The sequence below is a fragment of the Pygocentrus nattereri genome, chromosome 16 (genome assembly GCF_015220715.1).
Source record: "Pygocentrus nattereri isolate fPygNat1 chromosome 16, fPygNat1.pri, whole genome shotgun sequence".
Lineage (NCBI taxonomy): Eukaryota > Metazoa > Chordata > Actinopteri > Characiformes > Serrasalmidae > Pygocentrus > Pygocentrus nattereri.
Genome location: NC_051226.1, coordinates 21075033 through 21096211, shown reverse-complemented (window position 1 = coordinate 21096211; position 21179 = coordinate 21075033). Strand labels below are relative to the sequence as shown.

The 21179-nt window shown below is 38.9% G+C and overlaps 1 protein-coding gene across 4 annotated transcripts in view; it reads right to left on the bottom strand.

Moving 5' to 3' along the window:
• gria1b (glutamate receptor, ionotropic, AMPA 1b) overlaps positions 1–21179 on the bottom strand; it is a 79186-nt gene that overhangs the window by 39739 nt on the left and 18268 nt on the right. For all 4 annotated transcript variants that reach the window (XR_005131631.1, XM_017718341.2, XM_017718338.2 and 1 more), the window contains exons 4-5: positions 11037–11221; positions 8305–8358 (exon numbers count right to left, since the gene is read on the bottom strand). Coding sequence is in view for 3 of the 4 variants with exons in the window: in XM_017718341.2 (XP_017573830.1) it covers positions 8305–8358; positions 11037–11221 (239 nt within the window). In the remaining variant the exon portion in view is untranslated. The remainder of the gene's footprint in view (positions 1–8304; positions 8359–11036; positions 11222–21179) is intronic.

The following is a 21179-nucleotide window of genomic DNA, read 5'->3' as shown; positions in this document are numbered from 1 at the left end:
GTTATTCTCTAGCCCTTCATCAGTGGTCAGTTTCAGTGGACCATGCAGGGGTAGAAAGAGTACTGAAAACTCCTACTTAAGTATGAGTACTGTTACTGTAGTGATTTACTTGAGTACATATAAAAGTATCAGTGAAGGAGACTGCTCAAGTAAGAGTAAAAAAGTTACTGGAAAAAAATACTAAAATATTTACTTTTTTTTTTTGTACATTTACAGTACATTTGCAAAAAAATATAAAAATGAGTTGTGAGCCATTATATTAAATTGAATTAAATCACATGCATTTCATGATTAGATGTTTATATTGTAAGCTGTGCATAGTTTGTTACTGTTTTATTATTTTTTGTTGGACCTTTTGAAAATCTGATTACATAATCAGGACTACCCACTTAGTAATGTAATATTAGTGCCCTACAGCCAATTAGTGAAAAAAAAGGTTTCAGGAGGTATAAAAGCTCAAAATAAAGCCTTTAGTCCTTTAGTTCATTTAAAAAGAAAGAAAAAAAAATGCAAACCAGGAAAAGTTATGTTTCTCATGCATGCTGGTAACATTAGCCTTTCACTACTTCGGCTAAACTTCACGGTTCTGAGCACAGAAAGCTCTGAACTGCAGCATTTTTTGGAGTTGGCTTACTGCTGTGCTTTGCTTTCAGAACTGTATCTTTTAAATGTAACTGGGCTTTCTTCCAGCAATTTTACAAGCTGAAAAGCACATTTGTTTTTCACTCTTTAAGTGAAACATTAAGGCAGTGAAGTAAAAGTACTTTATTATACATGAACTTGAGTATAAGCACTGTGATCAAATCTATTCAAAAAGTACTTTTACAGGGAAAATGTCCTTAAGTACTGTAATGACAGTAAATGGAATTGTTACGTTCCACCTCTCGGACAACGTGAGTATCACTTCTGTGATAAAATGATCCACCATCCAAATAATATCTGGTCACCAGTGGTCTTGTGATCAGAAACTGGTCAGATGCATAAGGCAGAGAATGGCTGACAAACAGCACAGAACAACAGATGCGCTACTCTCTATAATCACAGACCTATAAGGTAGGTGAATGTGCGTAAGAACAAGGTACTGTAGATATTTCCAGTAAAGTGGACGATGAGTATCCCACTCAAAATTCAATAAGTATGCGCATTAAGTCTTCACAGTAAAGCCCTTAAAGTGTTTTAGAGGAAAAAAACACAGGTTTACACAAAAAGCAGTCTATTCTAAAAGTGAAGCAGTGGTAGACTAATCCTGCTTAGGAGTTAATTATAAGGTGTGTTAGACTTTCACAGAACGTGCAGTGGAGAAAGAAAACACATGTGAGCCTCCAGTGGCTCAGACAAGCTCAAACACACACAGCGCTATCTCTTAGCTCAGAGCTTCCATAAAAGTGTTTTTCTATGCACTGAGATCCATCTAGCTTAAGGATGAAAGGAATAGGGTGGAAGTAGACTGAGACGATAGAGATTTTGAAATGACAATAGTTGATCAATAAGGGTCTGCACCACCGAATGACACAATGTGATGCAGGTGTGTAATTCAACACTTCAGAGATCAGCATATTTATAGCTAATGATACAATGTTTTCCATACAGATTACAAATGCTAGGAAAGTATCAGCCATCATGTGATAACAGCTCATTGTGTGAGAGTGCATGGTACTCTTCAGGCAACCGGTTCAGACTAAAATGAACCCCATGGGTCTCTCTCACACACAAAGTGTTGCATCCTTGCAGGCCTTTATTATCATCATTATTTATGGGCTGACATCTTTTTTCATTATTGCCGAATCCAATTAGGCACTCAGCTAGAAAGTGTTTGGTGTGGAACTGCTGTTTGGGGGGAGTCTTTTTCCCCTCTCGCAGAGCCCTATTATGAATTTCACAATGTGTACTGTGAATTCTCAGTTCATTGGCCCTCCATGACTATCCAGATTGAACATTTGGACAACTATTGTCCTAGTATTGTTCATATGTGAGTGCTACTTTTTTGTTTTCTGACATGTTTTTCTTCTTTAAGCTGGCACATTGAACATCTATTGCTTCTGGGTATGTCTTGGGTCTGAACCATTTTTCTCTCTGAAAAAATGAATGATGTTTTCAAAAATTACCCTATCAATTGCTCTGGTTAGCCAAGTTCCTGACCCTAGTCATTTCGTCTGTCTCATTTTCTCCTCTGAACATCACTGTATCATTTAAATTACAAGGGCATTACATAGTCAAAACAGGTATATTGTTATAAGCAACATATTGCTGCTGTTGGAAGAAAACCTCATGCCTCCAAAATGACAACTTTACAGGAGAAGGAAAAAACATACTTTACATTTATAATGACATTTACAGACAAAGTAAAGAGCAACAGCTATTTTTAAATTATGTAAAAAACTGAAAAACGACAAAAATCGAGATACAAAGTTTTCTTCTGACAGCAGCGATATGCTACATGCAAGCTATATAGCATTACACCTGGTAGTTAAGTGACCCTGGCAGTAGCTGCATGCAGCTTGAGTAGTGAATGTTATGCTAAAGTACTGTAGTTGTCCTACATTACAATTAAGTATGCAAAAGTGTCAGCTTACTAGTAGCATGTAGGTTTGTATTTTGTCTTCTTACCGATCACTCATTTCAGAGGATCCAGTCACGTTCAGGAAAAAATCATACATAGAACAGCACAAATTGGCTTTGGATTTACCATTTAACACTGGGAGCTTAATGTTTTTGTTTGCAAACTATGTCTGCATGTTCGCACTTTAAACTTTTTGTCCTTGTTGCACCGTGTTCCTGGAGGAATGTCATTTCACTCCACTGTTCACTTCTACATAGATGGAATGACAATAAAAGACTCTTGACTTGACTTGACTATTTTGGGTCCGTATTTACATAGAACAGCATAAGTGGCAGAGGAAATCACCAATGACAGTCTACAGAAAATCTGCCTATAAGTCTCAGTGTTCAGATATTATCAGGGTCTTACAAAGAAACAGCTGCTGAATATTGTAAAGATATTTACAAGTATTTAAGTTAAATGATCATCATGTACATTTAAGCTTGACAGATTAAGACAGTTTTATTTTCAGAAGTTATACACCATATAGTTATGGGTTATACAACACACTTCTTTTAATATGAAACTAACAGAAATTTATTTTGTGAGATGTGTAAGGCTAATAGATCCTGCACACCAAATTATTAGGCTCGAGTGCCACTAAAATGCATGAATAGCAAAGCTAGGACTGGGTGATATGGCCAAAAATGTTATCATGATTCAAAAATTCATATCAGTCAATAATTATTACAATAAATGCCAAATTGTTATCACATTGGTGTCACATTAGGCAGATTTTTGCTCCTGAGTGGTTAATTGTCATTTTGGGACAGTTAGCTAGTTGTTTTCACCAGCTGGCACATCATGGCTGCAAATTATTTATTGACATAATAACATTTATAATTGAAAAAAAAAAAAAACAGATTGTTTTTACCTGTTTGGTCACAAGTGCTAGAGTAATGTAATCTGGTTACAGCTTAGTATGAACTGCAAACATTGTCGGGCTCGGTATGTTATGATGGATCACAGTATTCAAACACAATTTATATAATGACTTGACTGCTCTATTGGAGCAATTATGGTACTGTTCTGTGGCATGTCATTTCTAACCTCTTAGACTCACAGGCTTCCAAGATGGAAGCAGAGGTGTTATATTAGGCCAAGTACTACTCTTAATCCATCCAGTGAGACCCGAACCTATTACAACTGATAGGTCTTACCTTTTATTTTTTAATTACACTGTGGAATGTATCAACAGATTCAGAGAATGGACCTAATCTTACTGACCATGTATAAGTGCGGCACTAAGACGTGAGTATTTTTATTACCATAAATGAAGTGCTTTTTGTTAATTTAATGCTTTGTGCAATGTTGAGCGCACAACTTTTTTACTTTTGTGAAGGAGTCTGTCAAAGTTGTTGCATTGTGTCACAAACAATACACACACAGGAAATACAAACCAGTTCTAGTGCATCACTAAATAATGCCATTAGCTGAAGTACGACAGCACATGGCAGTAAGTGGATATGATTACAGTTATGATAGTTCATGTTATTGCCCAACAACCTAATGAATTGGATGCTTATATGTATTGAATACTAACTAGCTCCTTCCTTACTTGATGAGAATAAGAAGTGCATATGCAGAGTGTAAACCCCATGATACTCAAATGTCAAGATACAGAGCATTTCCAGTTTATTAAGTGCCTTGCACACACTCTATTTTGACTACTATTTTATTGGGAGCTGATAATTTCCACTTAATTTGCTCTAGTAGAGTTAACAGAGAAAAAAACGATATTGTGAGAAGCAGGATTTGAAGGTAAAGAAAGATGGTGCACCTGTCTCTTTAGTAAAATACTACTGGCATTCCCTTTCTGACTTCAACTACTGCACTTTCTGAGACTATTTAGAAACATCAGTAAGTAATCAGGTTGGCTAATTAAAGGAACAGCATTTTTCAACCTAATCTCTATTTGCCACAGCGTTTCACTTTCAAATAGCCCAGATGAGGGGTAAACCCAAATGTTAAGAAGAGCCATTTTGCCCGTTCAACGAAAATCATACCACCTTCGTAGCCACAATATTTTATGTCCATTTTACCATCTTAGCTGTAAATATGTGTCAGTATGTGCTGATGTAATAGTATAGGATAAAAAAATCTAAACAAATGTAGACTTACTTTAGTCTGCTTTAAGCTTTATCTCCGGTATAGCTGCTTTTCTTCCATCGCCAGCAGGATACTTTGCCTCAAAAGTAAAATAATTTTTTGTAAAATGTCTCTCAGCATCCGACTTTTTTACAAGCCTGTAGTTAGATTCTCATTCGCCAGCTTCTTGCTTGAATTTTCCCATTTTACCTTAAATGTAAACTAAAAAAGAATGTAACTACTGTACCATTTAAGGTTGAATGGGAAACTTTCAACAAGAAGCTAATATGAAATAAATGAGAAGCTGGCAATGAATCTGACTTCAGCTTCATGACTTTTTAGTGTTTGACAGTTTCTCACTGCAGATTAAACAAATCAGGAAACAAGCTGGAGTGATTATAAATGTAAACAGTTCATTCGTCTCAAAATTATCAATGTTTGTCTTAAATCTTTCTCTTTGCAATTTCATTAGCTACTAGCTAGGTGAGATTGTTATCTATGTTGCTATGGTGACCTGCAGTCTGGGCTCCAGTCTTCAGGGTTAAAGGGTGAATTAGCAGTTATACATTATATCCAGCGTTTAAGAGCATTTATTGTTAAATTATTGTTAAAACTGTCTTACAATGATCAGCAGAGCTTTGTACTGCTAAGATGGAGTATTTCGTTCTTTCTTTTCACTAGACATCTAATTCTGCTGTGGATCGTCAAAATGCGTCTCTTTTACTGTCCTGTTGACAATAATCGTCAAATAATCCTTCTTTGCAGTGCAAAGCTCTGTTGATCGCTGCAAGACACTTTTAACATGAAGTGGTCTTAAATTCCACAAAATGACTGCTGGGATAGGCTCCAGCACCCTATATATATATATATATATATATATATATATATATATATATATATATGTATATATATATATATATATATATATATATGTATAACTGCAAATTCACCCTTTAACCCTGAAGACCGGAACCCAGATAGGTCATCATCTGGCCCGGACAATAATTTAAATGTGTTTTCCTTTACTTAAAAAGAACAAAAAATCCATTGACACCAAAAAAGCTAAGCAGTTGCTAACCTCTTATCAGTAAATGTTTATGCGAAGCATGTGTTTTCTTTTAAAAGCTATAACTGAAATTCTGTACCAGACTACTATTCATAAGTAATATAATGGTAGGGCTAAAAGACTAGGGAGGGGGAGTATTTGCAGTTCTTTTGACCAATATGTGATTAATTTTGTGACTGCTTTGTATAAATTAAGGCCCACTGCACACTTGCATAAAACATCTTGAATACCGATTAAATGATCAATTTAAAGCTGTAAATGTGAGTTTTGTAAATGATAAATTTCTCATTGTGGATTTATTTTTCCATTTCCACTTAAGTTACTTCCCCTGAAGAGGTGCACATGCAAGTGACCACAGGTATGTTTCTTTGTCCAAGAACACGAGCATATCCATCTTCTCTTGTTTGAGGCTTAAACACTGAAAATTGTCAGTTTGATGCAGAGGCAAAAGAAAGATTGAAAAATGCTGGTATATTCCTTTAATCACCAAACCAATATGTCTATTCCACTTCCCCCAACCCTTTCGCACATGTGTGCATCATTGTGCCAGCATGAAATTAGCATGCATCTTTCAACCCTCATCGCTTTACATCGAGTAGTGGTACTAGATAACTTCTACTTCAGCAGATTTGAGGGTTACACGATTTCTAATTTTACCTAGAGATACTACTCAAATTTTCCTGTGTTCTCAAAGATATTGCAGTAAGGAGTAATGAACTTCAGCTGTTTTAATTTCTGCAGGTTTAATACTACAGAGGCCTTACTGTGGTCCCGCAGCCACCATCACAGTGTGTGTTATATGAGCTTCATCAGCTGTACAAATAAACAGTGACTGGGAACAATGACTGATGGAATGTAACTCCTTATCCAGCACAATTTAGTGCTGCAGTGGTTATATAAACTTTACAAAAAGCTGTGTGATAGAACTGCATCATTCAGGCAACACAGAGGGAAAGGAAAACAGATGCTAGAAGCATTAAAACAACAAGTCTTCCCAGACCACCACTCCTACGTCCTCCTACACCCACATACACACACACCAACACTCCCCCAGCTGCAGAAGAAAAGACGTCTGATGTTGATGCCTTCCAGGAGAAGCAAGGATAATAATTCCTGGCTCAGCGGGTAATCAGCAATCTGTCTCCATTGTGTTCTGCATTTAAAAGCACAGCCACTCTGGTCACTCAAAAATGAGGCAGAGAAAGTACACGAAAATTGTAGTACGCCATGATCAATTTGCCTGAGCATTTACCTTACCATCAGAGCTGATGTGCTAAAGATATCCTGACAGGTTGTGTCCTAAAGCTAAGAGAGTTCAGTGTCTTGGACCAGCAGAGGTTGATGAGGCACAATGAACATGTAATGTAGTGAATAATGTGACAGTATGGTGATTTATTAATGTCATTAATATTTTTTATTATCGTTAACACATTTTCTTAATTTAACCCTTCAAACAGTCCATAGTTCCAGCCTGAAGATCAGCTCCTCATAGGCTGTTACTATAATTGATCACAATTGGACCTCCTGATAAAACCAAAGTGATCTCTAGCTACTGCAATGCTATGGATTTATCACTGAAGTAGTCTGAGTCTGAAATATCAACACACTACTGATGCTGGAGATATCAGTAATATCAGTAACATTAGTTTTCAGCAGACTACACTGGACAGTGCTCAGACAAGAACTAAAAATAAATCAACAAGCAGTCAAAAAACAAAATCAACAGCAAAGGGAGGAACTACTCTAATCAAGACATAATGGTATGAGAGCTGCTATAAACACAGAAGAGATAAAGCATGCAGTGGACATCAGTGATGAAAACCAGAAACTGCATTCACCTCCATGTTCACCCTGTGTTCATCTGATTTTAGGTTCATGTTCATGTTGAATACTGAAAGCTATAAATACATTCTGATGAAGCTTATTTTGTTCACTCCTTTTCTCTCCTCAAAGTCAAATTTGAACAAATGAGACAAATGTTATTCATCTAAACTACAAAAATAATGTGATTAATTGCAGTTAATTGTTTTAATCATTTAACAGCTCTAAGTGAATTTACTTGATCCAAATGTGTACATTATTTTCAAATGAAAATAATATACATGAATAAAATAAATCACACCAACACAACTGACCTATCCACCCATATATGCACTGGCAGAAATCCCACTGAACCTAAAGAGATTGCAATTGCAAGCAACTAAAAATGGGTAAGTATAGGACACATTTAAGTTAAATTATATTTAACTGTATTAGTTTATATTATATTAAATTTAGCATAGTGGACAACTGCCTAGTTTGGAAACAACAACATAGTCCAACTGTGTAGCACAGCATTTTCAGGTGAAAATTCAAGGAATTTAAATTTATATTGATTATGCTGAATGAGATCTTGCTGACATTCTGTAAAGCTTGTGCAGCCTTGCATCATTTGCTATGACATATTGCATTTGTGGGCAGATCATGGGCATCAATTATTGTCAAAAGCAAGTAAAAGACTAAAAAAGTGTGTTAAAGTACTAGATTGTATGCAGGCGGAAAAAAGACTTACCAGGTTTGCCAGTATAAAGTGATAATTCTTTAAGTTCTTTCTTTGGGCTGCAATCTGAAAAGCAAAACACAACAACATATTTAAGCCCTTCATCTGCATAAAGCATATCTCCACATTTCTGTTGCTCATAATGTAACTTTAAGCATGTCCCCTCCCCAGCTAGAAACTAATTGGTTCCATCTTTCAAGAATTTAATTGTGCACCTTCCGTTACTCCCTAGGTGTGGAATATCTGTGCTCAGCAGACTGTGGGGGGCAGCTGGAATCACACAAAAAGGGTTATGGGAGAGGATTTGGCATCTGTCTCAGTGGGAAGCCCAATTATAAGCCTTAATGACTGCATGAGCACCAGGCCTGCACAGGCACCTGTGAGCTATAGCGATCCCCTAGAATCCTTGGAAAATACAAAAATCCTGAAGTCTGTGATCCCTAGCCAGATAAACTTAGCCTGGACTCCAAGCATCAAAACCTGCCAAACTCACACAGGAAAAAGGTCATAATGGTCTTATTACACTATTGCTCAAGCTCAAAAATCTCATTCACATAGGTTCCCCTATGGACCATGTTCTGCCAGTAAGGTTTAGGAAGTAATTAATTCATTTCTGAGTGCAGACAGTGGCGATCAAACCAGCTTTAACTGTAAATTTGGCAAGCACCATTACAACCTTAAAGTAACACAGATGATTCAATTCTGCTTTACTCATCAACTGTGAGCTTTTTAACCTTTTGAAGAAACATGATGACCCTGAAAAAATGTCATCTGGATTCCTGATCAAGAATACTGTGAATTAAATGCGCATGCAAACAAGGAGAAAATAAAAAAAATTTCTGCACTTCTTGCTGTTGATTCCACTTTGGCTCCTGCCCAGACAGCATAAGCATAGAGACCAGAGCCGAGCACTAGATCCCTACATATGTGACAATCGACAGGTACATTGGAAATGTGGCTGATTATATTGTGGCGTCCACCATGGGCTGTTTTGCCATGAGGAACGTATGGGGTGTGGCCATACACAGTGGCCCTCAGAATGCACCATGCTCCCAGTCAAAAAAGGACATTAGTTACAGTAGTTGTTGTTATTACTGAAGTAGTCATTGCTTCTTGATTTGTATTCAAAGGGGGGTGAGCTTTGTGTGTGAGTCTGTATACCCAAAATAAACATCATCACCGTGTTACTCCCTGCCTGTGTTTCATGTTAGGGTAATGCTGGGGTAGGCCCATACGTGACATGCTGTCCATTACTTCTTCCGCGGCAATGCTACAATATATTTCTTAATGCATGAAAAATTACTAGAATTCTCAATTTACTAAACTTTGAGCTGCAAACAATGGACAGTTTTGTGCTGAAGTTTTGTCACCCTTTAAAACCAGGCATATATCGGCATTTGTGTTTCACATGAATACTGTTGTGTAGCTTCCTTTAACTCATGGTCATGGAGGCTAGACTGAGGCAACAGTCTCGAAGACTGAACTGAAAGAATGTTTACCATCAACATAACACTATTTTAACTCTCAATACATCAGATACCTGTACATGAGAAATGACAGAGCAAAAAAGTTTTTTGCTAAACCCTGAAATTCCTGCACCTCACAAGCACAGTTAGTAGGCAGTCCTGTGGTGGTCCTCTGAGCAGCCTTAATAAATTTTACATTTATTTCAGACCCATTGTGAGCACATATCGAAGTTCAAGGCACATGGTGCACTGCACCTATACTTGTATGTGCATCTGTTCCTTAGTCCCTAGCCTTTATACCGTATATTAATAAAACATGGAAAAACATGAAGATTACAAACATTTGCAGGGCAAATTATGGCAATTTTTTAATGTATTTGAACAGAACAAATCAAAGAAATCATAGCAATTGTAACATCTGTTCACTCTTTGTCCTGGTCTTTCTGTTTCCTAGTGATGTGTATTTTTTTGTTTATCTGCCATGTGCTTTTGTTTTCTTCTGACATGTGCTTTTGTTGTCGTGTTGGCTCCTCCCCTGTCTTAACCTGTTCTTTGTCTTCCAACCCCACCATCTCATTGGTCTCAGGTGTTTCTTGTTTTCTGTTAGTATTTATACCCCTGTGTTTACTCAGACCCTTTGGCTTGCATTGTGTGTCTATATATCCTGTTGCTTGTTTACCCTCATTGGTTTTGTTTTTTGTTTCGTTCTTGTTTACATTGTTTTGCCTTGTAATGGATTTGTCTGTTCCACACACCTCTGCCCCTATGTTTTTGAAATCTGAATCTTGTTTTAATAAAAGCAACTCGCACTTGCATCCTGCCCCAATGCCTCCTACGTAACACCGATCCTCATTATAGTGTTACGTCTGGTTCATTCTAACAGCACAGAGATGTTTTTAGTCATGCCTAACAAAGTATAACTGCATAAAACCAACCTCCAAAACTCACTGATGGCTCCATAACTAGTATTTCAAATGCTTGATCCTAATGTTAACAATGATGGAAACAGAGAGAACTGATTTGATTCAAATGGAAAAGCGGTGTGCATACATTTAAACACGGCAGATCAAATGACATTGGAAAGTTTACAATATGTTTTACAAACAAACAGTATTCAGTAATTTAAACTTATTTCTATGTAATTTGACAAGAGGGGCCGAAACTTTAGCGTGAGTGTAAATTCAAAAGTTGCTAATATAGATGGTGTTTTCCATTCACCAAGCTCACTATGTCTTGTTATGGCTATCAATCATAACAATTGAATGTGCGGACACTTACCAGGTTGAGGATGGAGTTAAGTCTCTCCAGCTCACAATCCAAAATTATCTTGTATTCTTTTTTATTGTCCAGGTCCTGGATAGCTTTCAGGAAGGCTGCTTCTGTTAGAGTGTCAAAGTTGATGGATGTGACTTGCCAGGTTTTTTCTGCTGCAGTGTCCAGGATCTTCTGAAGCACAGTCAGACCTACAGGAGAGAGGGCAACAGAGGCAACACTTTGAAACCACTGAAAATATTTATTTATATAAATGGGTGTTAAAATGAGTATAATTAATGAGAATACACAACGAGTGTAAAAATGCATGATGCATCTGAAGGTGATGACTCAGCTATTCATTTTGGAATGGCTATAATCACTTATAATTGATTATAATACTATTCAATGAAGCATATGCTCTTTTTTGGCCAAAATGAAATTTAGTTTCCAAAATCTTTCAATTTTGTACTTTGTACTCCAAAATAGTCTTGGATCCCCCCCGCCCACCTTTTAGCTAACAATAATGTTTTGATCATCAAGTTCTTTGCTTGTGTTGTTGATTGTACTTCGGATGTTAAAAGAGCACAGACTAGAGGAACTTCAGATTTTAGAGGGGGAGGAAGACCCTTGTCAGCAGTGAATTTTGCTGCAGCCAAGCAAAACTAAAAGTTGTCCCTAGACATATATTTTTGATACAAGATTATCCCTGGCCCTAAGACACTAACATCACTACTGCGTTAACGGTTCCCCAAATCCTGCTAATTGGTGTATCAAAATAATCAAGTGTACCAAAATAACCGTAAATGGTGGTGAAATCTGAGATCATATGATGCATTGATTAATTTCATAACAGTCAGAATTTACACCCTTAATTACTATGGAAACAATTGTGGTTAGCTTGCTCTTGTGTAGGTCTCAGTTAGGAAAACTGTCCTTACTGGACTTGTGTACCCATTTTGCACTAGTCATGGAAACTCTATGTACTGTAGCACTAAAAGTCTGGGGATTTGGGTTGGCAGTTCTTTGGATTTCCTGAAAAACACACACTCCATTGTGCCAGAGAAATCTGTCAGAAAATGCTGTCCCTAAGAGCAGTAGGGGGTCTGAGCTGCTTCTCTCCAGCTATGGCAAACGTGCCTTTTCATATCAGCTCTCATGCTCTGAATGTTAACCGAGCCTATGCTGAACTTCAAATGCCTTTGCTCTGTTTAATTGAAGGAAAATGGAAATTCTGGCTCTTTCAGCAGGCAGAGGGGAAAGGCAGAAGCATGTTTGAAGTTACTTAATCTGGCCATATTATGCAGAGTCTGTAGTGATCACAGCAAGTCAAGCCTGTGAAGTGTGTGATTTTTTTTCAGCAACCTCCCATCCCCCCCACAGAGGGAAAACTGAGGCCTAGTACAGCTAGTGAATTAGCTTCAATCTTGGGGCACTAGTGCATCCTCTCATGAATCCAAACTATTTTTCTGGTAATCTACATGTTTTCCCTGGTAAAGAAAGTAGCACTTAAAAGCATCATTTATGGGTGAGCAATATGATGACTTTACCAGTATTGTGATATCTTCAATGTCTTCATGATGTTGTATTCTCACATATCACCCACATTGATCATTATTGTAGTAGGGCCTAAAGTCTTTAATGAACCAGAGCTCCAGTCCCACTAAATGTATGCTTCTCATGATGTAAAATTAGTGCAAAACAGGACTAATATTTCTGAACAAGTACTTAAATATTTGCTGGAATAATCACCTTTAAAAACAATAAGATTTGAATATTTGAACACGACATGTCTGAACTTGTAACGGTTGGAACGAGGAGGCGGACGTATATGTGGAAATAAGCGACATTTATTAAGGGCAAATCCAGGGTCATGGTCAGAACGGTCCTGGTTCATATACACACACGTAGAGATCGCAGGACAGACATGACAATAAAGAACACAGAACCTCAGACAAGAATCAAACACTACAGACAACAAGACCAGCAAAGACAAAGGGCAAACAGTGCTTAAATACAACAGGGATGATGAAGGACAGGTGGAAACAATCGGGGTTTAGTCATGAAACGAGGGGGCTGGACTAAACCAAAACAAACACACATGGACTAGGAGGGGCCAATCGTAACAGTACGGCAACCCCCCCCAACCCCCCAACCCCCGGAACCCGGAACGGGCACAGAACCCGGAACGGGCACAGAACACGGAACATGAGCAGAAACAGGAGCCAAAGCCAAAGGCACAGAAACAGGAGACACAACACCAGACACAGGAACAGATGAAACAGGAATAGAACAATGGCGAAACACTGAGGGAGGACGAGGAGGCACACCACAAAACAACGCCGAACGAGAAAGGAATGGAGGAACAGGACGAGGGAAACAAGAACGTAACACAGACCAAGCAAACGACAGGGGAACAGGGACCAAAACTGACACAGGCAGAGAAACGGACACAGACAGATATCGGGTCAGAAACGGAAGGAGAGGCAGAAACGGGAACCACCACAGGAACGGGAACTGGCACAGACGCAACAAAAGGGAACAAGACAACACCAGGGACAGAGGAAGGCAAAAACAAAGGAGAAGGCAAAACAGGAGACACAGAAGGAACAGGAGGCCAACGGGGAACAGCAGACATGGGAGAAACGGGAGACACACGGGGAATAACAGACACGGGAGAAATGAGAGGCCAACGGGGAACAGACGGGTGGGAACAGAGGGGCTGCAACATCCACGGAGGCAGGCGAGCCTGCAGCGACGTGCACGGGGCAGGTGAGCCTGCACCGACGTGCACGGGGGCAGGCAGTGGGTCTGGAGGCGTGGTGACTGGCGGCAGGTCCGGAGGCGCGGCGACTGGCGGCGGGTCCAGAGGCGTGGCGACTGGCGGCGGGTCCGGATGTGCGGAAGACAGAGCTGGGGCTCCAACCTGGAGGAACAAACAGAAACGGGACCCTCTCGGCCGTTCCCAAGGTTCACTTGAGCAATAGGCAACTCGCAGCGGCGCTTAAGAACGAACCGAGTACCGGTTATCTGCTCGTTCCTTCCATCTAACCAAGTCTTGCACTGCAGGTTGCTCCTCCCTGCAGCGTTGCTCAAGATGGGCAGACCCAAGGAGCTTACCTGAGCGCTCGTTGTCCAAACCGAAGACAGGATGGTCCTTCACCTTCCTACGGGACCGACGAGACGCCCGTGTACCCTCAGTGCCAGGGGATTCACTCTCACTGGCTTGGCAGTATTGGGATGTGGGTAACTCGGGCTGGGTGGAAACAGCCGGAGTTTCGTCCCAACGGAATAGCCACATGCCAGTGTGTCGCTTACTCATTGCGTCCATTGGCAGCTGGTCTTTCTGTAACAGTTGGGAGCGAGGAGGCGGACGCATACGCGGAGATAAGCGACGTTTATTAAGGGCAAATCCAGGGTCATGGTCAGAACGGTCCAGGTTCATATAGCCAACACGTACAGATCGCAGGACAGACATGACAATAAAGAACACAAAAGCTCAAACAAGAATCAAACACCACAAACAACAAAGACCAGCAAAGACAAAGGGCAAACACAGGGCTTAAATACAACAGGGATGATGAAGGACAGGTGGAACCAATCAGGGGCAGAATCATGAAACGAGGGGGCTGTACTAAAAACCCAAACAAAAACACATGGGCCAAACCAAAACAAACTTGGTGGGGCCAATCGTGACAGATCTATCAAGTTTATTTCACTTGTGCACCAATGATTCATAAACTTTGAAGTGTCAAATCACACAATTTTATTTCTATAGTGTTTTTACAACCCCAGTTTCAATTAAGTTGGGACGTTGTGTAAAACATAAATAAAAACAGAATACAATGATTTGCAAATCCTTTTCAACCTATATTCAATTGAATACACTACAAAGACAAGATATTTAATGTTCAAACGGATAAACTTTATTGTTTTTTGCAAACATTCACTCATTTTGAATTTGATGCCTGCAATACATTCCAAAAAAGCTGGGACAGGGGCAACAAAAGACTGGGAAAGTTGAGGAATGCTCAAAAAACACCTGTTTGGAACATTCCATGGGTGAACAGGTGAGTGTCATGACTGGGTATAAAGCTGGGTATTAAAACTCTGCTGTGCAAAGCGAAAGCCATATATCAACAACACCCAGAAACGCCGCCAACTTCTCTGGGCCCGAGCTCATTTGAGATGGACTGATTTTTTGGAAATCATGGACGTCATGTCCTCCGGGCCAAAGAGAAAAAGGACTGTCCGGATTGTTATCAGCACAAAGTTCAAAAGCCAGCATCTCTGATGGTACGGGGGTGTGTTAGTGCCCATGGCATAGGTCACTTGCACATCTGTGAAGGCAATATTAATGCTGAAAGGTACATGCAGGTTTTGGAACAACATATGCTGCCATCCAAGCAATGTCTTTTTCAGGGACGTCCCTGCTTATTAAGCAAGACAATGCCAAGCCACATTCTGCACGTGTTACAACAGCGTGGCTTCGTAGTAAAAGAGTGCGGGTACTAGACTGGCCTGTCTGCAGTCCAGACCTGTCTCCCATTGAAAACCTGTGGCGTATTATCCATCCATCCATCCATCCATCCATCCATCCATGCAAGCAAGAATGGGAAAGAATTCCACCTACAAAGCTTCAACAATTAGTGTCCTCAGTTCCCAAACGCTTATTGAGTGTTGTTAAAAGGAAAGGTGATATAACACAGTGGTAAACATGCCCCTGTCCCAACTTCTTTGGAACTTGTTGTAGGCATCAAATTCAAAATGAGTGAATATTTGCAAAAAACAATAAAGTTTATCCATTTGAACATTAAATATCTTGTCTTTGTAGTGGATTCAATTGAATATAGGTTGAAAAGGATTTGCAAATCATCGTATTCTTTTTTTATTTATGTTTTACACAATGTCCCAACTTCATTGGAATTGGGGTTGTAAATGTTTTTTAAAATACTGCACTTTATTATGACGACTTTATTGATGCGGTAGTTGCAGAGCAGATCCTGTGCTGAGTGTGGGAAACTCTTCTCTAATACAACAGTAAAAAGTCGTGATTTAGATTTTATCATAATATACAGATTTTGTATTTATCCTCTTAGCCTTGAAACCTGCAGTAAACCTGCTTAATTAGAAAAGAAAATGACAAAAATATCTAATATTGGATTAGACACATTGCAGAAATCAACAAAAATCACAATACTTACATAAATCTAAATTGTCTCAATGGTATACCAGCACTGAGCTTTTACATATTGTGTATTCATTTTAAGTGCTTTTACATACATGATTCTTCATGGGCATCTTTGCTCTTTTAGCTTTAATGGCCAAAAACTACAGTTTGTTGTGCTCTAAGGAGAGGTGAAGAAGTTATCTGGCAAGTAACTTACGATTAATATATTACAGTTTTTGTGGATGACAAAGACAAAGCCTTCAAATGCCAAATAGAGAATCAAATACCAATGTAAAAAAGTGTACTCTTTAAGTACATTCAGATGTAAACCCTTTGTTAAATGCCTATAATTTGGTTCTCAGACAAATATTTATGTCTATGTAAGAAGATTATGTTAAAAATCTGCAAGCCTGTTTGAAAAGCATCTCAGTAACTCCACATGAAGCATCTCAGGAGCTACTTGCGAGAAGCTGCTTGAATGCCAAGAGGGAATGAAACTATCAAGGCAAAGAGAGGCTTTGAAGGGACTTTGAAGAAAGCACATTTTTGCTTCATGGCCACAGAATAATTCCACATGTGTTCTGAAGTCTTTAGTATTATTCTAATCAGGAAAACCCATTAAAAATACAGAAACTCCTTCTCTTCCAAACTTTGGCTAGTACTTAATTTTTTTACAGAATAACATAGTTCTTGGCAAAAGAAACTGAAGCTACATGACCTTAGCTGAGAATTCGGCTAGTTTCCTCAAGACATTCTGGCTGAACATTTGTACATGTCAGAAGCCATGCTGAGAAGTTGATTGGGACTTCAGAGCACCGCAGTTTCTGTCTCACACTGCGGCACAGGTGCATCAGAAAAATGAACCTTGCTTCAAATCAGCTAGGTTTACCACCATGTCGCTAAATGAACTATTTGTTCTTGATCCATTCTGCTGATGGCTTGCTGCAGACAGGGGTAAAGCTAATGAGAGAACGAACCGCTGATTGTTCTTCAAACAGGAGTTATTTCCCCACCATGACAGCTTGTCTTCCGTGTAGCCGACACACTGCTATAATTAGGTTTATTAAAAGGGCCCCCCTCTCCTATTTTCCCTCAGTGTGCTTTGATTTTCAGGTAAGTGCTTTCCGCTCAGTCCAGGAAGATCAACTTTGACTACAAAGGGGTACAAAAATACATGCAAGTCACTTGAAATGTTTCCATTTCTTTTCAGTAGACTGTTTCCTGCAATCAGCCTGGCTGGTTATTTCAAATCGGTGATTTTTAATGCACAATGTGGAGTTCTGAAGTCATGTAACAGCTCAAAGTGTTAGATTGCACAGGGGGAGTTATCTTTTAATTGTGAAAAAAGTCAGTGTTAGAAGGAAATTTTGACAAGGATAAAATGTCATGTTTTTTAAGAGCATTCCCTTTAACAGTGCTTTCCACTGGGGAGTGCACTACAGTTAGTAATCTGAATTCCTAACTATTAACCCCATCATCAAGTATGTGTGTCTGTTTGCATTTCCTACTGTGAGTACAGTTGGGGTCCTCTGAAAGCTGTGCTGTGGTCACATAATTTTACATGCGACATGACTGTTAAAAATAGACTCATGCATTGGTGGCAATAATGGAGGAGCTTGGAGTTTTGATTTCCATGATTTCCCTAGTGTAACAGACACTGACTCTATAGACAGCTTATTTTGTTTAAAGGTTGGTTCTGAGTTTTTGACCAGTCATTAATCTGCACTATATCTGGCTTCACCTATACATTTCAGTACGCTGGCAAAAAGAATAACCAAATTCAGCACAGGTACTCAAGTATGGCACAGGTCACTTGGCAGTGTAAATGACAACATAATCTGTGATCACCGATTTGCGACCGTACCATGCAGTGCCATACTTCCAAGTGGAAAAGCAACTGCACTTAATGATGTAGAAAACTAAAAATCTGAGAACATAGAGACACTTGCCACTGTCAACAACATTGGCTGAAAATCAATACTCCAATTTCTGAGGTGGTCTGTGAATACTACAGACCCTATTGACTAAAGCGGCTGCCCACACAACATAGTTTTGTTCACAGACAGGTCATACTATGTCCAAAATCATGTTGATCATATTGGGTCTGTGTGGCATTAATTAAGACCTGGATGCGGTTTGAATGGGCTGAGAGAAATTTTGGGGACGTATTTATGATAAGGATTTGGGCTTTTTGGTGACTACTGAGTTTCAATGTTTATTAGCAATTTCAGCATCACCACACTAGTTCTAAATTAAATGAGGAAAGTTTAAACCCTAAACATGTCTTGGCTGATCAACTCCATCTAAGATAAGTAGAAAATTGTGTTAAATTAGATTTTTTGCCCAGATCTTTTCTTTAAAGTAGCTGTTGTGTTGTAATTGTTTCTAGATTACTGTTATGCATACAGTCTTGTTTCATAGAAAGAAAAACCATCCCTTACACATGTGTGTATCCATCCCTTGTGATACTGAGATAAAAGTACAAGATATAGAGTGTAATATACAGTAATTAAAGATACAGTATATAAACATAAATGCAAATCATTACATAACCAAATACATAATTACATAATTTTATGCAACAGTACAAAAAAAACAACTAGACTTATAAGGGTTAACACCACACTGAACCACACTGAAGTAAGCTGTATACAATAAGATAGTATGTTATCAATACTGGTAATTTTGCATGTTAAATATGCTTAAAGTGAGCGCTTGCTGGCTGCAATGATTGACTTCAAAAAGGAAATTCATGCAATTCTGACTGAATCAGCCGAGTTTGCTGACAGACTCTGTCTTGAAGCAAGGGATCAAAGGCTCTTCACTCCAACTCTGCAATTGTCCCACACTCTTTAATGTTAAGCTAACTGGTCAATATGAAGGACATGCTAAATGCAGCAGAATTTCAACTTCAAAGCAACAGCAAGAGTCAAATTCTACCTGAGGCACAGTGCATCGCACCTTCAAAGCAGACAGCAGATCAATACAGGCACCTGCAGTATCCTCATAGCAGTGTTTGTAAGCACTGCCATCTAAGCAGCCCAAACACCAGCAATACAAACAAGCCAGCCAATCAGACACGGATCCCCAACCACTGACCCTGTGGCTGCTGAAATATGAGGGTGTGCAAGCCTGAGACATAAATCTGCCCCATCTGGCACCCATGATAAACCATATGCAAGTGCAATTCATAAACTTGACCTTAACTGACTATTACAGAGACTAGATTGATAAGCAAATGTATGCAACGAGATGGTTTTGCATTTATCAATGAGCTTAGATGGCAAATCATATAATGGAAATGAACAATTGTAGTAGTACTAGATCATCACTGCAGTCATTTTAAGCTGCTAGCAAACTGAGTGCTAATTGGCTCCTCCCACTCCTCCATGTGCTTTTTGTTTACTTTTGATCTTCCCCATGCATTTGTTTTGGTTCCTGCCCCCTTCTTTTCTTGACTCCACCCCTGATTCGTTTCACCTGTTTCCTGTGTCCCTCCTCATCCCTGTGATTATTTAAGCCCTGTGTTTGCCCCTAGTTTTCGTTGGTGTTTGTTTGATTGTGCTGATTGTTTGATGTAAGGTTTGTGTGTGAAGTGTATGTATTGTTTGAAGAGGTTTTTTGGCCTGTTTGGAGTTCTGTTTTCATTTTTTGTCATGTCTGTCCCTCCTGCTCTCCGTATTGGCTCTCTCACCATGGACTGTTCTGACCCTGATTATGGATATGCATTTAATAAATCTCGCTTCTCTTCGCACATGCGTCCGCCTCAACACTCCCAGCTGTTACACTGAGCTTGAGCCACTTCACAAGGAAGTTTGAAGAGATCCACTATTTGCTTAGCTTTTGTCAATAAAAAAGTAGAGAAACTATTGGTTATTTCTGTTTTCACCATATCTCAGGGACCCCAAGCTGTTATTTAATTTTGGGTTAAGCAGCCAAAAACCTGAGAGTCCACACTACTGCTACTGATGGGCTAAGCAGTCTACTAATGTTGGCCTTACTGCATTTCATTAGCATAATACATTAACAATGCATATCATTTACTAAAAATGTAGAAGTATATTTAGACAGGGTTGGAAAAGCTGTACAAAACCTACAAAGAGAATGCAGAGGCAAGATTCTGAAACATACACTGAAAAAAGTAATGCACTACTTGACTCATAGTCTCTTTGACTCAAATATGTGCATAATTTCCATATGAATAAAATATATCACATTTGTACAAATGTGTCTTTCAGTTACTTACATTTGGCAATAACTGTGCTGATATATTTTATTCATATGGAAATAATATACACATTTGACTTAATTCAATTTAATGCATTTTTTCAGTGCTCTAATCCAGCTACATACTCACATTTAAGTAGGAGTGGGCAATATGACAATATTTATGATTATCGTGACAAATTATGTCACATATGATCATGTTGCATAATGCTTAACATTATTTATAATAGTATTTTAAGAACATTAACCAACTGCATGTTGCACTTCACAGAGACAGAGATGACACAAGACCATTTTTTCTTTTCCAATTAATTTAATTTTTGCACTGATATCTGGCATTCTTTGCCAATATCAGCCCAATACAGACACCCATCGATACTAATATCCTACCTAATATCGATACTAATATTGATGCTACTAATACTGATACTAATATCAGGTGGATATAAAGCAGTGTAGAATATAAACACTGAATAAAAATACTGTATTCATAGTTTTTTTTTTTTTAATGGTACCATTAAGGACTGTCTGTGTCTGTCTGTCTTCCCTGCGATGGACTGGTGACCTGTCCAGGGTGTATCCTGCCTCCCACCTGATGACTGTTGGGATAGGCTCCAGCACCCCACCCGAAGAAGCGGCTTAGCAAATTGATGGATGGATGGTACCATTAAGTCTTTTTGTCTGTTCCATCACATCAAACGTAAGAAACATTAAATAACAGGTATGTAAATTTTGGCTAAATCTTTTGACTGATAACTGACTGTCATTAGTCA